Source organism: Salvelinus namaycush, chromosome 31 (genome assembly GCF_016432855.1).
Source record: "Salvelinus namaycush isolate Seneca chromosome 31, SaNama_1.0, whole genome shotgun sequence".
Lineage (NCBI taxonomy): Eukaryota > Metazoa > Chordata > Actinopteri > Salmoniformes > Salmonidae > Salvelinus > Salvelinus namaycush.
Window position 1 is genome coordinate 21,487,194 of NC_052337.1, and position 22,717 is coordinate 21,509,910.

The window sequence follows — 22,717 nt, forward strand, 5'->3', positions numbered from 1 at the left end:
AAAACTAAAGTGTTGGTAGTCTGGTGTGGCAGGGCACATCCATGCCCACTATGCCTACTAGGTGGTGGGATTTGTGGGTTAAGGTCTCACCTCTCTCATGAGGATTTGAGCCCTTTGGATGAACACGGAGGGGCTTGACACATCAAACCTCTGCTGCAGTCCCTCCAGATTCAGCTGCTCCACCTTCTCATAGCAGCTCTGCATCTTCACCGGGTGGAACGCCAGCATAGAGATCTTCTCCATGTGCTGAGAGAGTGATGGTGAAAGGGGCGAGGGGAAAGAAGGAGAGACAGAGGGAGCGAATGAGAAAGAGGTGGGGGTAGGTAGAGAGAGAAAGGGTAGGGGAGCGAGAGAAAGAGTGTGGGTTAAAGACAGACAGAGGGATGAGGACTTGGCACCAAAGACAATCCCCCAGGGTCCCTGCGAACCCCTCTGGTGTGTCCAGTCCGGTGGTCCACTCACCTCCGCCAGTTTGTCCTTGCCCCCTCCGTTGAGCGTGTTCTTGCTGACCTCCACCAGCTCTCTGAAGAAGACGTCTCGGACCTCGGAAAAGCCTCGGCTAGTGGGCTCCATCAGGGCCTCCAGGATGGAGCTGAGGAAGGGCTGGACGCTGACCCGCAGGAGCTGCTCTGCCCTGGGCAACACCAGAGCTACAGAGTGGGGAGACATGGAGGAGTATTGTTAGTCACCATGGTGGTCAGTAGAGAGTAAACACCCACACTTCCAGACCACAGTATTACCCAGAGCATTACCTAGCAGCCTAAACTCCACTCCATGGTGAAGGAAGTTTCTGATGAATTTCACCAATGGAGTGGATCCGAGACCAGGCTTTGTGGAATCTAGCTCTGACTGCATCGATTCGCCCAAGGTCAATACTTTAAAAAAAATACAAATTATGAAATGGCCACCTTTGTACCTTTGTAGTTACGTGCCTCTGTTTGCTGAAACCATACTTTTCTAATAAACGTTAATCAAATACAACCAACTGTTTGCTCTTTGGTGTTGCTCTAAGATTTCAACTCAGCGCAAATGCGCATGTGGAAATTGAATCTCAACAAGGAAAAAGTCGGTGGCGGTATTTGATTAACGTTTATTGAAAAAGTATTTCTGCAAAGAAAGGCATGCAACTACAGAGGACAAAGGTACAAGGTTGGCGTTTCATCATTTAAAGTTGGAGCTAGATTCCACAAAGCCTTGTCTCGGCTTACCCAAAGGCATCAGACTGAAAAGTCCGGAAGAAAGCAAGGGTGGGAACAGGTTCAGGGAACAGAACACAAAATAATGACATTATTTGAGAAACAGAACTCGAACTGAAAACGAAAGTGATCTATACTGTTCCTGGAACAAAGCCGTTATATTATAAGCATGGAAACTGTTTAATAACATTATTTTACGTTCCGGGCATTTTTTTTCCAGTCACACAAAAATCCTAACAAAGCGCCTATGCAAAGCCCTCACTCCGTCACTCAGAAACTTATTCCAGCATCTGCCTGCCAGCTGGAAATCTTTGCTACTGGGCGTGTGTGTGTGTAGGCTACCTGCCCCTCCACACTGAAGCATAGGTTACTGTAGCCTCCTGACAACGTTACATAGGTTACTGTAGCTTCCTGACAACGTTACATAGGTTACTGTAGCCTCCTGACAACGTTAAATAGATTACTGTAGCCTCCTGACAACGTTACATAGATTACTGTAGCCTCCTGACAACGTTACATAGATTACTGTAGCATCCTGACAACGTTACATAGATTACTGTAGCCTCCTGACAACGTTACATAGGTTACTGTAGCCTCCTGACAACGTTGCAAAGGTTACTGTAGCCTCCTGACAACGTTGCAAAGGTTACTGTAGCCTCCTGACAACGTTGCAAAGGTTACTGTAGCCTCCTGACAACGTTACATAGGTTACTGTAGCCTCCTGACAACGTTGCAAAGGTTACTGTAGCCTCCTGACAACGTTACAAAGGTTACTGTAGCCTCCTGACAACGTTACAAAGGTTACTGTAGCCTCCTGACAACGTTACAAAGGTTACTGTAGCCTCCTGACAACGTTACAAAGGTTACTGTAGCCTCCTGACAACGTTAAAGGTTACTGTAGCCTCCTGACAACGTTACTGTAGCTTCCTGACAACGTTACATAGGTTACAGTAGCCTCCTGACAACGTTACAAAGGTTACTGTAGCCTCCTGACAACGTTACGTAGATTACTGTAGCCTCCTGACGACGTTACTGTAGCCTCCTGACGACGTTCCGTAGGTTACTGTGTGTGTGTGTAGGCTACCTGCCCCTCCACACTGAAGCATAGGTTACTGTAGCCTCCTGACAACGTTACATAGATTACTGTAGCCTCCTGACAATGTTACATAGATTACTGTAGCTTCCTGACAACGTTACATAGGTTACTGTAGCTTCCTGACAACGTTACATAGGTTACTGTAGCCTCCTGACAACGTTAAATAGATTACTGTAGCCTCCTGACAACGTTAAATAGATTACTGTAGCCTCCTGACAACGTTACATAGATTACTGTAGCCTCCTGACAACGTTACATAGATTACTGTAGCCTCCTGACAACGTTACATAGATTACTGTAGCCTCCTGACAACGTTACATAGGTTACTGTAGCCTCCTGACAACGTTACAAAGGTTACTGTAGCCTCCTGACAACGTTACAAAGGTTACTGTAGCCTCCTGACAACGTTACAAAGGTTACTGTAGCCTCCTGACAACGTTACAAAGGTTACTGTAGCCTCCTGACAACGTTACAAAGGTTACTGTAGCCTCCTGACAACGTTAAAGTTTACTGTAGCCTCCTGACAACGTTACGTAGGTTACTGTAGCCTCCTGACAACGTTACGTAGGTTACTGTAGCCTCCTGACAACGTTACTGTAGCTTCCTGACAACGTTACGTAGGTTACTGTAGCCTCCTGACTACGTTACGTAGATTACTGTAGCCTCCTGACGACGTTACTGTAGCCTCCTGACGACGTTCCGTAGGTTACTGTAGCCTCCTGACGACGTTCCGTAGGTTACTGTAGCCTCCTGACGACGTTACTGTAGCCTCCTGACGACGTTACGTAGGTTACTGTAGCCTCCTGACGACGTTACGTAGGTTACTGTAGCCTCCTGACAACATTACGTAGGTTACTGTAGCTTCCTGACGACGTTACGTAGGTTACTGTAGCCTCCTGACGACGTTACGTAGGTTACTGTACGCTCCTGACGACGTTCCGTAGGTTACTGTAGGCTCCTGACGACGTTCCGTAGGTTACTGTAGGCTCCTGACGACGTTCCGTAGGTTACTGTAGGCTCCTGACGACGTTCCGTAGGTTACTGTAGGCTCCTGACGACGTTCCGTAGGTTACTGTAGGCTCCTGACGACGTTCCGTAGGTTACTGTAGGCTCCTGACGACGTTACGTAGGTTACTGTAGGCTCCTGACGACGTTACGTAGGTTACTGTAGGCTCCTGACGACGTTACGTAGGTTACTGTAGGCTCCTGACGACGTTACGTAGGTTACTGTAGGCTCCTGACGACGTTACGTAGGTTACTGTAGGCTCCTGACGACGTTACGTAGGTTACTGTAGGCTCCTGACGACGTTACGTAGGTTACTGTAGGCTCCTGACGACGTTACGTAGGTTACTGTAGGCTCCTGACGACGTTACGTAGGTTACTGTAGGCTCCTGACGACGTTACGTAGGTTACTGTAGGCTCCTGACGACGTTACGTAGGTTACTGTAGCCTCCTGACGACGTTACGTAGGTTACTGTAGCCTCCTGACGACGTTACGTAGGTTACTGTAGCCTCCTGACGACGTTACGTAGGTTACTGTAGCCTCCTGACGACGTTACGTAGGTTACTGTAGCCTCCTGACGACGTTACGTAGGTTACTGTAGCCTCCTGACGACGTTACGTAGGTTACTGTAGCCTCCTGACGACGTTACGTAGGTTACTGTAGCCTCCTGACGACGTTACGTAGGTTACTGTAGCCTCCTGCCGACGTTACGTAGGTTACTGTAGCCTCCTGCCGACGTTACGTAGGTTACTGTAGCCTCCTGCCGACGTTACGTAGGTTACTGTAGCCTCCTGCCGACGTTACGTAGGTTACTGTAGCCTCCTGCCGACGTTACGTAGGTTACTGTAGCCTCCTGACGACGTTACGTAGGTTACTGTAGCCTCCTGACGACGTTACTGTGGCCTCCTGACGACGTTACATAGGTTACTGTGGCCTCCTGACAACGTTACAAGCGTGATTCAGAAATTAGGGAGAGATGTTTAAAAGAATGTATTAACTTTTTTCAATGCTAGTTAAGGATACTATAGTTATCACGTTTCACATTGGATTTATGAACTACAAAAAGGTAAGACGTGTTTTTAATTTTAGTGCTGCTCTGCAGACACAAGCCTGTTAGCTAGCTCTGGTTAGTTTGCTCTGGTCCAACGTTAAACCAAATCGAAAGTTCAAAGACATTTAAAGTTCCTCAATAGATGCCGCTCCTCCATCACATAGTGGACCTGTGAGCCCTGAGCCCGGTCTTAAGTGTACCAGTGGTATAAAGTGAACATTGGACTCCAGTGACATCTAAGGAATGCAGTCTTTCAACATTGGCTCCATGGGAAACAAAACACAAGAAAAAAAAAAAAGTGCCCTTTTTCTTTTTAGGTGGAATGGTGACAGTGCTAGAATAAAATAGTGAAAGATGCTTTATGGTTAAAACAAGCAGGCAGGCAGACGAGAGAGAGAGAGAGTGCTATGGTAAAGAAAGAGAGAGATGGGAGTAAGGGATGTGGGAGAGTAAAGAAACAGAGTAGAAGTTTGAAATGTGAGAGGGAAAGGGAGGGTCAGTTACAGTACAGGATCCCTCTGGTGGCAATTGTCCATAGAAATTCACCAGTAACATGATGCCATAGTCTAATACTGTAGTGTTACTCAATGTGCGCATCCCAAATGCCACGCTATTCCCTATATAGTGCACTTCTTTTGACCAGGGCCCATAAGGCTCTGGTCAAAAGTAGTACACTATGTAGAGAATAGGGTGACATTTGGGATGTAACCAGTAACTGGTCTTACTGCTTTACTGTGCCAATAAGCCCTTAGCTCTGCACTCAACAAACCAAAACCACTAGAAGTGACAAACGGTAGGCACTCTAACAATGGACATTACAGACGCTAAGACTGCAGAAGTACAATTGTTGAGAGAACTAATACAGTGTGATTTGATTAGGATCTCTTTTAGTCCCGATTTGGATGAAGTCTACATATCAGTAAGGAGTGTTTTCTATGGGTGCCGTGTGTGCATGTCTCTCACCGCGGATCTTGCCGCTGACGTGTTCCTTGGACGTGATTATCTGGTCCATGTCTGTGCGTAACACTGCGTCTAGACGGGATGTCTGAACCTCACAGGCCTGGACTAAAGCCTCATACTGAGCCTGGGTCTGAGACAACACCTGCTTATACACCGCCTCAGAGATCTGTAGAGGGGGAGAGAGCGAGAGGTTGAACACACTCTCTGCGTCCCAAATGGCACCCTATTCCCTACATAGTGCACTACTTTTGACTGTGGCCCATAGCTAGTGCACTATGTAGGCATGTCAAATGTAATGCACTATTTAGGGTGCCATTTGGGATGAGGACCATTTGACCAGGGCCCATAACATTAGCTGAACCATACAGTGGCAAGAAAAGGTATGTGAACCCTTTGGAAATACCTGGATTTCTGCATAAATTGGTCATTACATTTGATCTAATCTTCAGCTAGGTCACAACAATAGACAAACAGTTTGCTTAAACGAGCACACAACCAATTATACGTTTTCATATCTTTATTGAACATACCGTGTAAACATTCACAGTGCAGGGTGGAAAAAGTATGTGAACCCTTGGATTTAATAACTGGTTGACCCTCCTTTGGCAGCAATAACCTCAACCAAATGTTTTCTGTAGTTGTGGATCAGACCTGCACAATGGTCAGGAGAAATTTTGGACCATTCCTCTTTACAAAACTGTTTCAGATCAGCAATATTCTAGGGATGTCTGGTGTGAACCTCTCTCTTGAGGTCATGCCACAGCATCTCAATCGGTTGAGGTCAGGACTGACTGGGCCACTCCAGAATGCGTATTTTCTTCTGTTCAAGCCATTCTGTTGATTTAATTCTGTGTTTTGGGTTGTTGTCATGTTGCATCACCCAACTTCTGTTGAGCTTCAATTTGTGGACAGATAGCCTAACATGCTCCTGCAAAATGTCTTGATCAATGGAATAATAAATTCCGAAGTTTATGATAGCAAGCTGTCCAGGCCCTGAGGCAGCAAAGCAGCCCAAACCATGATGCACCCTCCACCATACTTCACAGTTGGGATGAGGTTTTGATGTTGGTGTTGTGTGTTCCTTCCAAACAACTCAACTTTAGTTTAATTTGTCCACAGAATACTTTGCCAGTAGCGCTGTGGAACATCCACGTGCACTTTTGCAAACTTCAGACGTGCAGCAATGTTTTATTTGGACAGCAGTGGCTTCTTCTGTGGTGTCCTCCCATGAACACCATTCTTGTTTAGTGTTTTATGTATCGTAGACTTGTCAACAGAGATGTTAGCATGTTCCAGAGATTTCTGTAAGTCTTTAGCGGACACTAGGATTCTTCTTAACCTCATTGAGCATTCTGCGCTGTGCTCTTGCAGTCATCTTTGCAGGACGGCCACTCATAGGGAGAGTAGCAACAGTGCTGAACTTTCTCAATTTATAAACAATTTGTTTTACCGTGGACTGATGAACATCAAGGCTTTTAGAGATACTATTGTAAACCCTTTCCAGCTTTATGCAAGTCAACAATTCTTAATCTTAGGTCTTCTGAGATCTATTTTGTTCGAGGCATGGTTCACATCAGGCAATGCTTCTTGTGAATAGCAAACTCAAACTTTGTGATTGTTTTTTATAGGGCAGGACAGCTCTAACCAACATCTCCAATCTCGTCTCATTGATTGGATGAAGATCAGATGAAATTTGATTACCAATTTATGTAGAAATCCAGGTAATTCCAAAGGGTTCACATAGCATTTAGGCTTACATTAGCTACAACTTTAGCGTATTGAAGTTAACTTACAACAAACCAGACTTCATTTGACCAATATCATGCAAATCATTACATTAAAAATGTTTCATTGCGCCTGAAAATGTTGGTAATTCACTGGGGAGATGCTGCTTGCAGTTCCTGCCTGCTGTGTTCTGAGATTCCCTTAAAGCTACAGCGACCATTTGAGTAACAGGCTATTACAGCAATTCCAGGTAAAACATATATAAAACAAGTCTAAAGTATAAGGTAAATGTCTATACATTTCAGCTGTTTTAAAAACATTGCTCTGCTATTAAGATTTTTACTATAGGGGCAAACATTTCTCTTGGATACTATTTTGTTTACATGAACTGCTTTGCGGGGGCAGTCTCGTACGAGGAGGTGGTGTAAGAGATGTAAAAAATGAATCAAGATTCTAGTCTTTACACTATTGTAATACATCTAGCCGCGGGTATTTTTTCCGATTTCTCTCGGGAATCTATCGTAGTGTAAATTCACTCTGTAGGGAATAGGGTGCCATTTGGGACGCCGGCGCAATCAGCAATGTGGTTAGGAATGGTAGGTTCAGGAGTTTTCCTGACTATGTGACCTGAATGGGAAAAACTTAACATGTGGTCGGGGTAAACTCCAGGTTCTAGGAAAGAACACAGTGGAGCATGTAGGAGGGACAACAACTCACCAGCATCCAGTTCCTCTGTCGCTGTTGTATCTTCCCCTTTAGACGAGGACCAATCAGATTCCTCAACTCTGGATGGAGGGTCTCCATCACTAGGTTGGCTAGGATCTACACACACACACACACACACACACACACACACACGGTGGAGACAAAAGCAAACACTTTATGCATTATCACTTACACTCCTTCTTAGGGCTGCAATCCCGTTAACGGGATCGATATGACAACAGCCAGTGAAAGTGCAGGGCGCCCAATTCAAACAACAGAAATCTCATAATTAAAATTCCTCAAGCATACAAGTATTTCCCACCATTTTAAAGATAAACTTCTTGTTAATCCCACCACAGTGTCCGATTTCAAAAAGGCTTTACAGCGAAAGCACCACAAACGATTATGTTAGGTCACCGCAAAATCACAGAAAAACAGCAATTTTTCCAGCCAAAGACAGGAGTCACAAAAAGCAGAAATAAAGATAAAATGAATCACTAACCTTTGATGATCTTCATCAGATGACACTCATAGGACTTCATGTTACACAATACATATGTTTTGTTCGATAAAGTTCATATTTATATCCAAAAACCTCAGTTTACATTGGCGCCATGTTCAGAAATGCCTCCAAAATATCCGGAGAAATTGCAGAGAGCCACATCAAATAACAGAAATACTCATCATAAACTTTGATGAAAGATACATGTTTTACATAGAATTAAAGATTAACTTGTTCTTAATGCAACCGCTGTATCAGATTTCAAAAAAGCTTTACGGCAAAAGCACAATATTCAATAATCTGAGAACAGCGTTCAGCCACAAAAGGAAGCCATACAGTTACCCGCCAAATTGTGAAGTTAACAAAAGTCATAAATAGCATTATAAATCTTCACTTATCTTTGCTGATCTTCGTCGGAATGCACTCCCAGGACTCCCACTTCCACAAGAAATGTTCGTTTTGTTCGGTAAAGTCCATCATTTATGTCCAAATAGCTACTTTTGTTAGCGTGTTTGGTAAACAAATCCAAAGTCACGAAGCACGTTCACTAAAAGCAGACGAAATGTCAAAAAGTTCCGTCACAGTCAGTAGAAACATGTCAAACGATGTATTGAATCAATCCAACCGGTGTTCCAACCGGAGAATTCCATTGTCTTCAGAAGTGCAATGGAACAGAGCTCCCTCATGTGAACGCGCATGGTCAGAGCATGGTCAGCTCATGGCAGACCTTACCCATTCCTGTCTCCTTCGGCCCCACTTCACAGTAGAGGCATCAGACAAGGTTCTACAGACTGTTGACATCTAGTGGAAGCCGTAGGACGTGCAAACTGACCCATATCCCACTGTGTATTCGATAGGCAATGACTTGAAAACCTACAAACCTCAGATTACCCACTTCCTGGTTGGATTTTTTTCTCAGGTTTTTGCCTGCCATATGAGTTCTGTTATACTCACAGACATCATTCAAACAGTTTTAGAAACTTCAGAGTGTTTTCTATCCAATACTAATAATAATATGCATATATTAGCAACTGGGACTGAGGAGCAGGCAGTTTACTCTGGGCACCTTTTCATCCAAGCTACTCAATACTGCCCCTGCAGCCATAAGAAGTTTTAAAGTGTGTAGGAGGTGTCTCTATAAATAACCCAGAGGAGTAACTAGTGGTTGGCAAAACTTGGCATTAAGTAAAAGAATAAGACTTCAGAGAAGCTGAATGAGTCAGGTGTTTCCACAACAGAGAAAATTACATGGTGTTGAGTGCAGGAACAACTTCTGAGTCACCCATATGAATGGGTTGAGTGGTGTGTGATTCAGAGGATTTAGTACATGGAAGTGGGAAAGAGGGCAGTGATGTTGAAGCACTACAATGAGAAACAGCATTATGTGGCTCCTCTACAAAACATAATAATAACTAAATGTATGAGTAAGGTGCCGTTCCCAATACAAGGTACCATACAATACCTATCAATACAACACCAAATAGTTTAAAGGTCGTGTAATAGATTGTTCTGTGAAAAGTCAACTGAATTAAAAACTGTAATATCATATGTATTCAGTGCTATGGTATTGTCTCCCTAATTGTCTCAGCACCCACAACTTCATGAAATACTATTTTCTCTCTAAAATGCAGTAAAATACTCACACACTCCAAAGAAGCCCAACACGCATAAATCTGCTTGGAGTGGGTTTGTCAGAGGGCCAGTTCTCCATTTCCATTAAATGGAAAATAATTCAGGGTATAAATAAGATCTAAATATTAAACACAGCATTCAGTCAGTATCATCTAAAGGTGCAGTGGTCTTGGCTGCAGATTACAAAACCATAACTCACGTGTTTTAATTGAATATGCTTGTACCAGGGCTTGACTTGGCCCACTCTGCTTTAGACCTAATTGAATAATCGCCTCAATGCGGTCCAGGCAGCATATTGGAGCTGAACAAAGTGGCTAGATACATGACATGCAGAAGATGTTTTCCTTGAGCATAGATGTCCATATAAAACTACTGTGTTGTTGGTGAGGTACAGTTCATATTTTAGGATGCCTGTGATGCTCTGGTGCAACTAATGCTACGTAAGCTAGAAACACACTATTAGTCCTTCCAGGACAGCTGTTATTATACTGAGCTAACATAAAACGCAACATGTAACAATTTCTAATTTTACTGAGTTACAGATCATATAATGAAATCATTCAACTGAAATAAATTCATTAGGCCCTAATCTGTGGATTTCACATGATATAGATATGCATCTGTTGGTCACAGAAAAAAAAGGTAGGGGAGTGGACCATAAAACCAGCCAGTATCTGGTGTGACCACCATTTGCCTCATGCATCTCCTTCACATAGAGTTGATCAGGCTGTTGATTGTGGCCTGTGGAATGTTGTCCCACTCCTCTTCAATGGCGAAGTTGTGTGAAGTTGTTGGATATTGGCTGGAACTGGAACACACTGTCGTACGCGTCGATCCAGAGCATCCAAAACATGCTAAATGGGTGACATGTCTGGTGAGTATGCAGGCCATCGAAGAACTGGGACATTTTCAGCTTCCAGGAATTATGAACAGATCCTTGCGACTTGGGGCCGTGCATTATCATGCTGAAACATAAGGGGATGGCAGCGGATGAATGGCACGACAATGGGCCTCAGGATCTCGTCGCGGTATCTCTGTGCATTCAAATTGCCATCGATAAAATGCAATTAAAGTTCGTTGTCTGTAGCTTATGCCTTCCCATGTCATAACTTCACTGCCACCATGGGGCACTCTGTTCACAACATTGCCATACATGTGGTCTGCGGTTGTAAGGCCGGATGGACGTACTGCCAAATTCTCTAAAAAGACATTGGAGGCGGCGTATGGTAGAGAAATTAACATTAAATTATCTGTCAACAGCTCTGGGGGACATTCCTGCAGTCAACATGTCAATTGCACGCTCCCTCAAAACTTGAGACATCTGTGGCATTGTGTTGTGTGACAAAACTGCACATTTTAGAGTGGCCTTTTATTGTCCCCAGCACAAGGTGCACCTGTGTAATGATCATGCAGTTTAATCAGCTTCTTGATATGCCACACCTGTCAGGTGGATGGATTATCTTGGCAAAGGAGAAATGCTCACTAACAGGGATGTAAACAAATTTGTTCCCAAAACTTGAGAAATAAGCTTCTTGTGCATATGGAACATTTCTGGGGTCTTTTATTTCAGCTCATGAAACATGTGACCAACACTTTACATGTTGCATTTATAGTTTTGTTCAGTGTACACAGGGCCATGATATTGACATGATAAATCTTGGGTGCCTGTCTGAATAGCACCCTATTCCCTATAGTGGACTAATTTTGGCCAGGGCCAGTTTAGGGTGCACTATATAGGGAATACGGTGCCATTTCAGATGCAGACCTACTGTCTAATGCCCAACACTTGGACCCCTTTAAAGTTTAGTGTCTCATTTCTACTGAGTAAGTGTGATCACTTCAGGACTTCACAGAGTAACAGTGTCCCGTCCCAAATGGCACCCTATTACCTTTACACTGCAATACTTTATCAAGTGAAACCAGAGTGATTTGACTCAGGGAATGACACCCCTTAGTCCCTACTTGTACCTTTACAATGGTAGCAAGCAAAACAAACACTCCCAGTCCCACAGTAGGCACAAACAGGTCGACAGTGGGAAGTGTTGATGATAATCGGGGGAAATGGAGCTAGAAATGGAGCTCTTTTAGGGGAGACCCCACCCAGAGGAGCAGAAGTCTGGCATCACTGACAGAGGGAGGTGGTGAGGTACAGCATGTTCTCTACACTGTTTTCTCAGGGAGAAGATTTTTCTCCTTCCACGTGTACTCTCAGATAAACAGTCAATCCTCAACAAACAGCTGTGAAATACACACCGGCTGCCTGACTGACATCCATCATGGCCACTGACCACTCAAGAGGTTTAGCTAAGGCCGGGAATGACCTGCTGTAAGATTGCTCCTGAACTTTGGTTAGCGATCTTGAATACAGTACATATACTGCAAGGTGTTAGCATCACTAATTCAGAATACATTCAAATGAAATGAGATTGACTAAATGTAACAAAGTCCTCAAGAGCTAGAGCCAGCTCTATAGTGTTCCTCTCACCTGTGGTGGCCCTCCACACATCATGTCCCAGGTGCCGTAGTGTCCCTGAGCCTGCCTGTGGAGTCGCATCGCATCTGTGAAGGCCGGGGTCTGCACCCTGCACTCCTCTGACAGACCTGGAGGGGGCACCAGAGAGCACATATTTTGGATAGGTTGGAGCTTCTGCAGTGGTGGTGGTTGACATGTGTGTGTCCAAAAGGTGATAGAGAAATTTGAAAAATCTTTTCACTTTCAGGAAGTAGGCACTCACCGTGTGGGTTGGTTTATGTGGTGAAAAAAAAACAGCACTCAAAATCAGGGGATCCTGAAATGAGGATCTGTTTCTATTAAGGTCTCTGTATTGTGACACCCTCTAAAAGTGAGTGTGTTGAGAAGTGTGGCCATGAACTGAATAGCCACAAGCGGGTGTGCCTGCCTCGGTCTGCCATATGGATTGACGGATGAGACAGTGCCACAGCATGTATACAAAGAATACACAACACGCAAACACACAAGCCAGTTGATTAGGTACACCCATCTAAAACCAGGGCAGACCCCCCCACCTCCCACTTGCCTTACAAGGTGTTGGAAATGTTCGTTGCGCAATTGGTATTAAGGGACCTAACAAGTGCCAGGAAAACATTTCCCACACACCAGTACACCAGGCTGGATGGGGCCATGGACTCATGCTGCTTACACCAAGTCCTGACTCTGCCATCAGCATGATGCAACAGGAACCGGGATTCGTCAGACCAGGCAATATTTTTCCACTCCTCAATTGTCCAGTGTTGGTGATCGCGTGCCCACCGCTTCTTCTTGATTTTAGTTGATAGGAGTGGAACCTGGTGTGGTCATCTGCTGCAATAGCCCATCCGTGACAAGGACAGATGAGTTGTGCGTCCCGAGATGCCGTTCTGGACACCACTTGTTATACTGCGCCGTTATTTGTCTGTTTGTGGCCCGCCTGTTAGCTTGTACGATTCTTGCCTTTCTCCTTCGACCGCTCTCATCAACGAGCTGTTTTCACCCACAGGACTGCCACTGTTTTTTGTTTGTTGCACCATTCTCGGTAAACCCTAGACACAGTGCACAAATGTGACAGGTGGGATCGAACTACTACAACACTCCACAGAATCAGTAGAGGATGGCTCTCAGCTTAGTAGAAGCCAAGCTACCTACTGGGAAAGGACTGTACAAAGGAGACCCCTGCTAAATATAACCAAGAGGTATAGCCATATATGGTAAAAAATTATGTCTGACATAAGCTCCAAAAACAGCATCACATATCACTTCATGACTCCACAATAGTCAAGCATACAGGAAAAGCTCAACTTGAGTGTGAGTGTCTGTGATGTAGTGTAGTCATGTAGCAACAGTGGTGGGAAAAGTTAAATTGTCATACTTCAGTAAAGGGAAAGATACCTTAATAAAAAATGACTCAAGTAAAAGTCACCCAGTAAAATACTACTTGAGTAAAAGTCTAAAAGTACTTGGTTTTAAATATACTTAAGTATCAAAAGTAAATGGAATTGCAAAAATATACTTAAGTATCGAAAGTAAAAATAATTTCAAATTGCTTATACAGTGCTTTCGGAAAGTATTCAGACCCCTTGATTTTTTTCCCACATTGTCAGGTTACAGCCTTATTCTAAAATTGATTAAACATTGTTTTTTTCTCTCAATCTACACACAATACCCCATAATGATAAAGCAAAAACAGGTTTTTAGAATTTTTTGCAAATGTATTAAAAATAGAAAACTGAAATATCACATTTACATAAGCATTCAGACCCACCTTTGGCAGCGATTACAGCCTTGAGTCTTCTTGGGTATGACGCTACAAGCTTGGCACACCTGTATTTGGGAAGTTTCTTCCATTCTTCTCTGCAGATCCAAAAGCTCTGTCAGGTTGGATGGGGAATGCTGCACAGCTATTTTCAGGTCTCTCCAGAGATGTTCGACGAGGTTCAAATCCGGGCTCTGGCTGGGCCCCTCAATGACATTCAGAGACTTGTCCCGAAGCCACTCCTGCATTGTCTTGGCTGTGTGCTTAGGGTCGTTGTCCTGTTGGAAGATGAACCTTCGCCCCAGTCTGAGGTCCTGAGCGCTCTGGAGCAGGTTTTCATCAAGGATCTCTCTGTACTTTGCTTCATTCATCTTTGCCTCGATCCTGACTAGTCTCCCAGTCCCTGCCACTGAAAAACATCCCCACAGCATGCTGACACCACCACCACGCTTCACCGTAGGGATGGTGCCAGGTTTCCTCCAGACGTCACGCTTGGCATTCAGGCCAAAGAGTTTAATCTTGGTTTCAGGTCTGAGAGACCTTTAGGTGCCTTTCGGCAAACTCCAAGCGGGCTGTCATGGGCCTTTTACTGAGGAGTAGCTTCCATCTGGAAACTCTAGAATAAAGGTCTGACTGGTGGAGTGCCGGAAAGATGGTTGTCCATCTGGAAGGTTCTCCCATCTCCACAGAGGAACTCTGGAGATCTGTCAGAGTGACCATCGGGTTCTTGGTCACCTCCCTGATCAAGGTTCCTCCCCGATTGCTCAGTTTGGCAGGGTGGCCAGCTTTAGGAAGAGTCTTGGTGGTTCCAAATGTCTTCCAGTTAAGAATGTTGGAGGCCACTGTGTTCTTGTGGACCTTCAATGCTGCAGAATTGTTTTGGTACCCTTCCCCAGATCTGTGCCTCGACACAATCTTGTCTTGGAGCTCTACGGACAATTCCTTCAACCTCATGGCTTGGTTTTTGCTCTGACATGGACTGTCAATTGTGGGACCTTATATAGACAGGTGTGTGCCTTTCCAAATTATGTCCTTTCAATTGAATTTACCACAGATGGACTTCAATCAAGTTGTAGAAACATTTCAAGGATGATCAATGGAAGCAGGATGCACCTGAGTTCAATTTTGTGTCTCATAGCATAGGGTCTGAATACTTATGAAAATAATTTCTAAAAACCTGTTTTCGCTTTGTCATTATAGGGTATTGTGTGTAGATTGCTGAGATTTTTTATTTTGGAAAAATAAGGGGTCTGAATACTTTCCGAAGGCACTGTATTAAGCAAACCGGACAGCACAATGGACAGCACAATTTTCTTATTTATGTATTTACGGATAGCCAGGGGCACACTACAACATGCAGACATAATTTACAAACAAACAAAGCATTTGTGTTTAGTGAGTCTGCCAGATCAGAGGCAGTAGGGATGACCAGGGATGTTCTCTTGATAAGTGCATGAATTGGACCCTTTCCTGCTAGCATTCAAAATCTAAAGATTACTTTTGGGTGTCAGGGAAAATGTGTGGAGTAAAAAGTACATTATTTTCTTTAGGAATGTAGTGAAGTAAAAGTAAAATAGTAAAGTACAGACACCCCAAATAACTACTTAAGTCACACTTTAAAGTATTTTTCCACCGCTGTGTAGCAGATGTGTGTTTTTGATTATTTTACCCTACTCTTACAATAAGTGCCATGGAATCTTTAGTGACCACAGAGAGTCAGGAAACCCATTTAACATCCCATCCTACACAGGGCAATGTCCCCAATCACTGCCCTGGGGCATTGGGATATTTTATTTTAGACCAGAGGAAAGAGTGCCTCCTACTGGCCCTCCAATACCACTTCCGGCAGCATCTCCCATCCAGGGACCGACCAGGACCAACCCTACTTAGCTTCAGAGGCAAGCCAGTAGTGGGATGCAGGGTGGTATGCTGCTCGTGTGAGAGTCTATCTTGCATGCTTTGGCTGTGGGTTAGACAAAGACAGGAAATAAACGGAGAGAGTTGGGGAGGGGTTGACAGGAAGCCCTCTCTCTGCCCGCTGTGCCAACTCCGGGCTGATGGGTGAGGGTGAAACAGGGCTAGATTGTCTAGGCATTGACTCTCATGAGAACACACTGGACATATAGATCAGCTGACCGAGGCTGCATCCCAAATGGCACCCTATTCCCTATATAGTGTCCTAGCCGTATCTTATAAAGTGCACTCAAAACTAATGCACTATATAGGGAATAGGGCATCACTACGGACGCACACCAAGAAAAATGTGTCACTAGGGATGAAGTTTGAACCCCTTTTAAAACAGGACTGCTATGAATTCCTTCATAAAAATAACAATTTCTCATACCATGTTCCTCTTGGGACATGGAGACTAGTGTGAACCTTTACTAAGTTACATGTATTTACACTGAGTATACAAAACAATAAGGACACCTGCTCTTTCCATGACAGATGAATCCAGGTGAACGCTATCATCCCTTATTGATGTCACTTGTTAAATCCACTTCAATCAGTGTAGATGAAGGGGAGGAGACAAGTTAAAGGATTTTTAAGTCTTGATACTATTAAGACATGGACTGTGTATGTGTGCCATTCAGAGGGTGAATGGGCAAGACAACATATTTAACAATGGTCCACCCCTCAAAGGACATCCAGCAACATGGGCCAGCATCCCTGTGGAACGCTTTCGACATCTTATATAGTCCATGCCCCCGACAAATTGAGGCTGTTTTGATGGCAGTCAAAGGGGGCAATCCTGGAAAAGGGAATAAATGTTTGATTCAGAATATGACTTGTTGGAAACCATTACTTATACCAAGATCAGGGAGCAGATTGCATCCAGAGTAGCATGAAAAAGTGTGAGTGTGTAAAGTGTGTGTGTGTGTGTGTGTCTGTGTAAAAATATGTGGTAGCGTTTACCATGGTCTCTTTATTTGAGACATTTCCCTGTCCATCTCTGCACTTCTGCAGTTGGCGTGACTCCTGCCACAGCCAGATCCCAGTTCCCTTCACATCTAGCCTGTGCGTGTTTATTGTTAATCACTTGTTTACAGGAGTCTGCGAGACAGTACCGTCAACCGGCTCTCCGTCAGCTTAGAGGCAAGATGGGTTCAGAGTTCAAGTGTATACCACGATAGCACCTCATGGTAAGATACTGAAACGTACTATAGCCCTCAGCTCTATTCTCTACAACCAAGCTCTGACAGCATTACAAAACTCCTTCACATGCTGTCTGTCACAGCCTGGGTGTGTACCAGCCTCACTACGATAAACACACCAGGACAAACAGAACCCACTCTACAGTCAGCCAACACATTATGAAAACATACAATGAACCACACTATGGTAAACATATGCCCCACTCAGTCTGCTAAGGGTTAAAGCAGTGATGTGGAGGTGTGGTGCTCAGACCAGAGGGGTATAATACTACAATGCTAGCTATATCTATTCAGGATTTTAGAAAGCTAGCCAGCTTTATGTAGCTTCACATTCCAGCTCAGGCTTTATCCATGTTAAGAAGGTGGATTTTGATCCTGCACCTGCCGCTTATTTAAGCCAGGCTTGTAACTGCACGTGGCTAGTGGAACGCCGAACTCTTCATTAAGACAATGCTGATACAGCAGTTGATGGCTCCCTGGTGGCTGGTGGCAGCCCAGGGCTAGCTCTGACTGCCAATGAGATGCACCGCCCTGCAGGAAATACAACTGGTATGGTGATAGACCATGGCTTAGACTGACAGACAGGCTGACTAATCATGAGAGATCATCTCGATCACATACCATAAGCCGACCATAAGCACAGGACTATGAAAAGTTCAACCAAAAGGAGAAAACGTGCTGGAGAAACAGTATGGAAATAGTCTGATCTTATACAGAAGAGACAATTAATTATATCTGCACGGCCTTGATATATTACATTTTACCTTTATTTATACAGGTTTTTTCTCATTGAGATAATATATCTTTTCCAAGAGAGACCTGGTCCAATAGCAGAACATTGATTGAAGTCAGCTTTTGCACAAAAGACAAAATCCCTCATGAGTTACTATTCTAACCGTGTGGGTGCATTGGTAATGAAGATGTCATCAAGTGACAACAATACCGTCATCTACCACAGGTAAGACCACAGGAACGAGTGGGCGGTTTTTCTGAGTGGTTGTCATGGACACCAGGTATAACAGCAACATGGCAATTATCCCCCACAGTGACAAGCACCTGTGAGTCTTCCCTATTCTGCTCTAACTCTCTACAAAAGGGAAAATAGAGAAATCAGCCATTTCCTTCCATGCACTCCACTAGCTTTGTGCTGAGGCCTCAGCTTTTATTACATTTCTCAAAGAAGGCTTATATTCAAATAGGACTCAGGCATTTCATACAGCAGGACACTGAGCCACAAGCACAAAACCAGCCTGAGTCTGCATCCCAAATGGCACCCTATTTTGAAAAAGCTGCACACTATTAAGGGTGCCATTGGGGACTCAGCCCAACCCAGTCCTACCCCAGCACACAATAGATCCTCTGAACGTGATGCAAAACACTGTTGCTAACACTTTTACTGGACTGTACTTCATGATAACCAATTCCGCTGCGAGTATGCAGCAAGCCACACAATGTGTGTGTGTATTGGTGGTTAGACTTATCAGGTTGTTTCAGATTATATCACAACGCAGTATCTCCAATGACACACGGCTCTCGACCTTCGCCTCTCCCGAGTCCGCACGGGAGTTGCAGAGATGAGACAAGACTGTAACTACCAATTGGATACCATGAAATTGGGGAGAAAATATACAGTGGGGCAAAGAAGTATTTAGTCAGCCACCAATTGTGCAAGTTCTCCCACTTAAAAAGATGAGAGAGGCCTGTCATAGGTACACTTCAACTATGACAGACAAAATGAGAAAAAAAATCCAGAAAATCACATAGTAGGATTTTTAATCTATTTATTTGCAAATTATGGTGGAAAATAAGTATTTGGTCACCTACAAACAAGCACGATTTCTGGCTCTCACAGACCTGTAACTTCTTCTTTAAGAGGCTCCTCTGTCCTCCACTCGTTACCTGTATTAATGGCACCTGTTTGAACTTGTTATCAGTATAAAAGACACCTGTCCACAACCTCAAACAGTCACACTCCAAACTCCACTATGGCCAAGACCAAAGAGCTGTCAAAGGACACCAGAAACAAAATTGTAGACCTGCACCAGGCTGGGAAGACTGAATCTGCAATAGGTAAGCAGCTTGGTTTGAAGAAATCAACTGTGGGAGCAATTATTAGGAAATGGAAGACATACAAGACCACTGATAATCTCCCTCGATCTGGGGCTCCACGCAAGATCTCACCCCGTGGGGTCAAAATGATCACAAGAACGGTGAGCAAAAATCCCAGAACCACACGGGGGGACCTAGTGAATGACCTGCAGAGAGCTGGGACCAAAGTAACAAAGCCTACCATCAGTAATACACTACGCCGCCAGGGACTCAAATCCTGCAGTGCCAGACGTGTCCCCCTGCTTAAGCCAGTACATGTCCAGGCCTGTCTGAAGTTTGCTAGAGAGCATTTGGATGATCCAGAAGAAGATTGGGAGAATGTCATATGGTCAGATGAAACCAAAATAGAACTTTTTGGTAAAAACTCAACTCGTTGTGTTTGGAGGACAAAGAATGCTGAGTTGCATCCAAAGAACACCATACCTACTGTGAAGCATGGGGGTGGAAACATCATGCTTTGGGGCTGTTTTTCTGCAAAGGGACCAGGACGACTGATCCGTGTAAAGGAAAGAATGAATGGGGCCATGTATCGTGAGATTTTGAGTGAAAACCTCCTTCCATCAGCAAGGGCATTGAAGATGAAACGTGGCTGGGTCTTTCAGCATGACAATGATCCCAAACACACCGCCCGGGCAACGAAGGAATGGCTTCGTAAGAAGCATTTCAAGGTCCTGGAGTGGCCTAGCCAGTCTCCAGATCTCAACCCCATAGAAAATCTTTGGAGGGAGTTGAAAGTCCGTGTTGCCCAGCAACAGCCCCAAAACATCACTGCTCTAGAGGAGATCTGCATGGATCACAGTGTGTGAAAACCTTGTGAAGACTTACAGAAAACGTTTGACCTCTGTCATTGCCAACAAAGGGTATATAACAAAGTATTGAGATAAACTTTTGTTATTGACCAAATACTTATTTTCCACCATAATTTGAAAATAAATTCATTAAAAATCCTACAATGTGATTTTCTGGATATTTTTTCCTCATTTTGTCTGTCATAGTTGAAGTGTACCTATGATGAAAATTACAGGCCTCTCATCTTTTTAAGTGGGAGAACTTGCACAATTGGTGGCTGACTAAATACTTTTTTGCCCCACTGTATATATAAATATATAATATATATACAGTATATCACAAAAGTGAGTACACCCCTCACATTTTTGTAAATTTGAGTATATCTTTTCATGTGACAACACTGAAGAAATGACACTTTGCTACAATGTAAAGTAGTGAGTGTACAGCTTGTATAACAGTGTAAATTTGCTGCCCCCTCAAAATAACTCAACACACAGCCATTAATGTCTAAACCGCTGGCAAAAAAAAGTGATTACACCCCTAAGTGAAAATGTCCAAATTGGGCCCAATTAGTCATTTTCCCTCCACGGTGTCATGTGACTCGTTAGTGTTACAAGGTCTTAGGTGTGAATGGGGAGCAGGTGTGTTAAATTTGGTGTCATCGCTCTCACACTCCCTCATACTGACTGGTCACTGGAAGTTCAACATGGCACCTCATGGCAAAGAACTCTCTGAGGATCTGAAAAAAAGAATTGTTGCTCTACATAAAGATGGCCTGGGCTATAAGAAGATTGCCAAGACCCTGAAACTGAGCTTCAGCACGGTGGCCAAGACATTTTTTACATTTACATTTTAGTCATTTAGCAGACGCTCTTATCCAGAGCGACTTACAGTAGAGTGCATACATTTTATTACATTTTTTTTTACATACTGAGACAAGGATATCCCTACCGGCCAAACCCTCCCTAACCCGGACGACGCTATGCCAATTGTGCGTCGCCCCAAGGACCTCCCGGTTGCGGCCGGCTGCGACAGAGCCTGGGCGCGAACCCAGAGACTCTGGTGGCGCAGCTAGCACTGCGATGCAGTGCCCTAGACCACTGCGCCACCCGGGAGGTGTGTCATGCAATAAAATGCAAATTAATTACTTAAAAATCATACAATGTGATTTTCTGGAATTTTGTTTTAGATTCCGTCTCTCACAGTTGAAGTGTACCTATGATAAAAATTACAGACCTCTACATGCTTTGTAAGTAGGAAAACCTGCAAAATCGGCAGTGTATCAAATACTTGTTCTCCCCACTGTATTTCAAGGCCTACCTTCAAACTCAGTGCCTCTTTACTTGACATCATGGGAAAATCAAAAGAAATCAGCCAAGACCTCAAAAGAAATTGTAGACCTCCACAAGTCTGATTTATCCTTGGTAGCAATTTCCAAATGCCTGAAGTTACCATGTTCATCTGTACAAAAAATAGTACGCAGTAATAAACACCATGGGACCACGCAGCCATCATACCGCTCAGGAAGGAGACGCATTCTGTCTCCTAGAGATGAACGTACTTTGCGAGAAGTGCACCATCCCAACCGTGAAGCACAGGGGTGTCAGCATCATGTTGTGTGGGTGCTTTTCTCCAGGAGGGACTGGTGCACTTCACAAAATAGATAGCATCATGAGGGAGGACAATTATGTGGATATATTGAAGCAACATCTCAAGACATCATTCAGGAAGTTAAAGCTTGGTCGCAAATGGGTCTTCCAAATGGACAATGACCCCAAGCATACTTCCAAAGTTGTGGCAAAAAGTCAAGGTATTGGAGTGGCCATCACAATTTTATAGAAAATGTGTGAGCAGAACTGAAAAAGCATGTGTGAGCAAGGAGGCCGACAAACCTGACTCAGTTACACCAGCTCTGTCAGGAGGAATGGGCCCAAATTAACCCAACTTATTGTGGGAAGCTTGTGGAAGGCTACCCGAAACGTTTGACCCAAGTTAAACAATTTAAAGGCAATGCTTCCAAATAGTAATTGAGTGTATGTAAACTTTTGACCCACTGGGAATGTGATGAAAGAAATAAAAGCTGAAATAAATCACTCTCTCTACTATTATTCTGACATTTTACATTCTTAAAATAAAGTGGTGATCCTAACTGACCTAAGACAGGGAATTTTTACTAGGATTAAATGTCAAGAATTGTGAAAAGTGAGTTTAAATGTATTTGACTAAGGTGTATGTAAACTTCCGACTTCAACTGTATATCTGGAGTATTTCTCCTGTATGAATTCTCTCTCACATCGGCTATGAAAAGCCAACTGACATTTCCTCCCGAGGTACTGAGCTGTTGCACCTTCTACAACCACTAGTTATTATTTGACCCTGCTGGTCATCTATGAACGTTTGAACATCTTGAAGAACAATCTGGTCTTAAATGGCCATGTACTCTTATAAACTCCAACCAGCACAGCCAGAAGAGGTCTGGCCACCCATCATAGCCTGGTTTCTCTCTGGGTTTCTTCTTAGGTTCCTGCCTTTCAGGGAGTTTT

The 22,717-nt window shown here is 43.9% G+C and overlaps 1 protein-coding gene across 1 annotated transcript in view; it reads right to left on the reverse strand.

Annotated features, from left to right (window-relative positions):
* LOC120026269 (protein Niban 2-like) overlaps positions 1 to 22,717 on the reverse strand; it is a 47,342-nt gene that overhangs the window by 3,883 nt on the left and 20,742 nt on the right. Inside the window, exons 6-10 of the mRNA XM_038971096.1 lie at positions 12,357 to 12,472; positions 7,750 to 7,854; positions 5,311 to 5,473; positions 463 to 650; positions 91 to 246 (exon numbers count right to left, since the gene is read on the reverse strand). Coding sequence (XP_038827024.1) covers positions 91 to 246; positions 463 to 650; positions 5,311 to 5,473; positions 7,750 to 7,854; positions 12,357 to 12,472 — 728 coding nt within the window. The remainder of the gene's footprint in view (positions 1 to 90; positions 247 to 462; positions 651 to 5,310; positions 5,474 to 7,749; positions 7,855 to 12,356; positions 12,473 to 22,717) is intronic.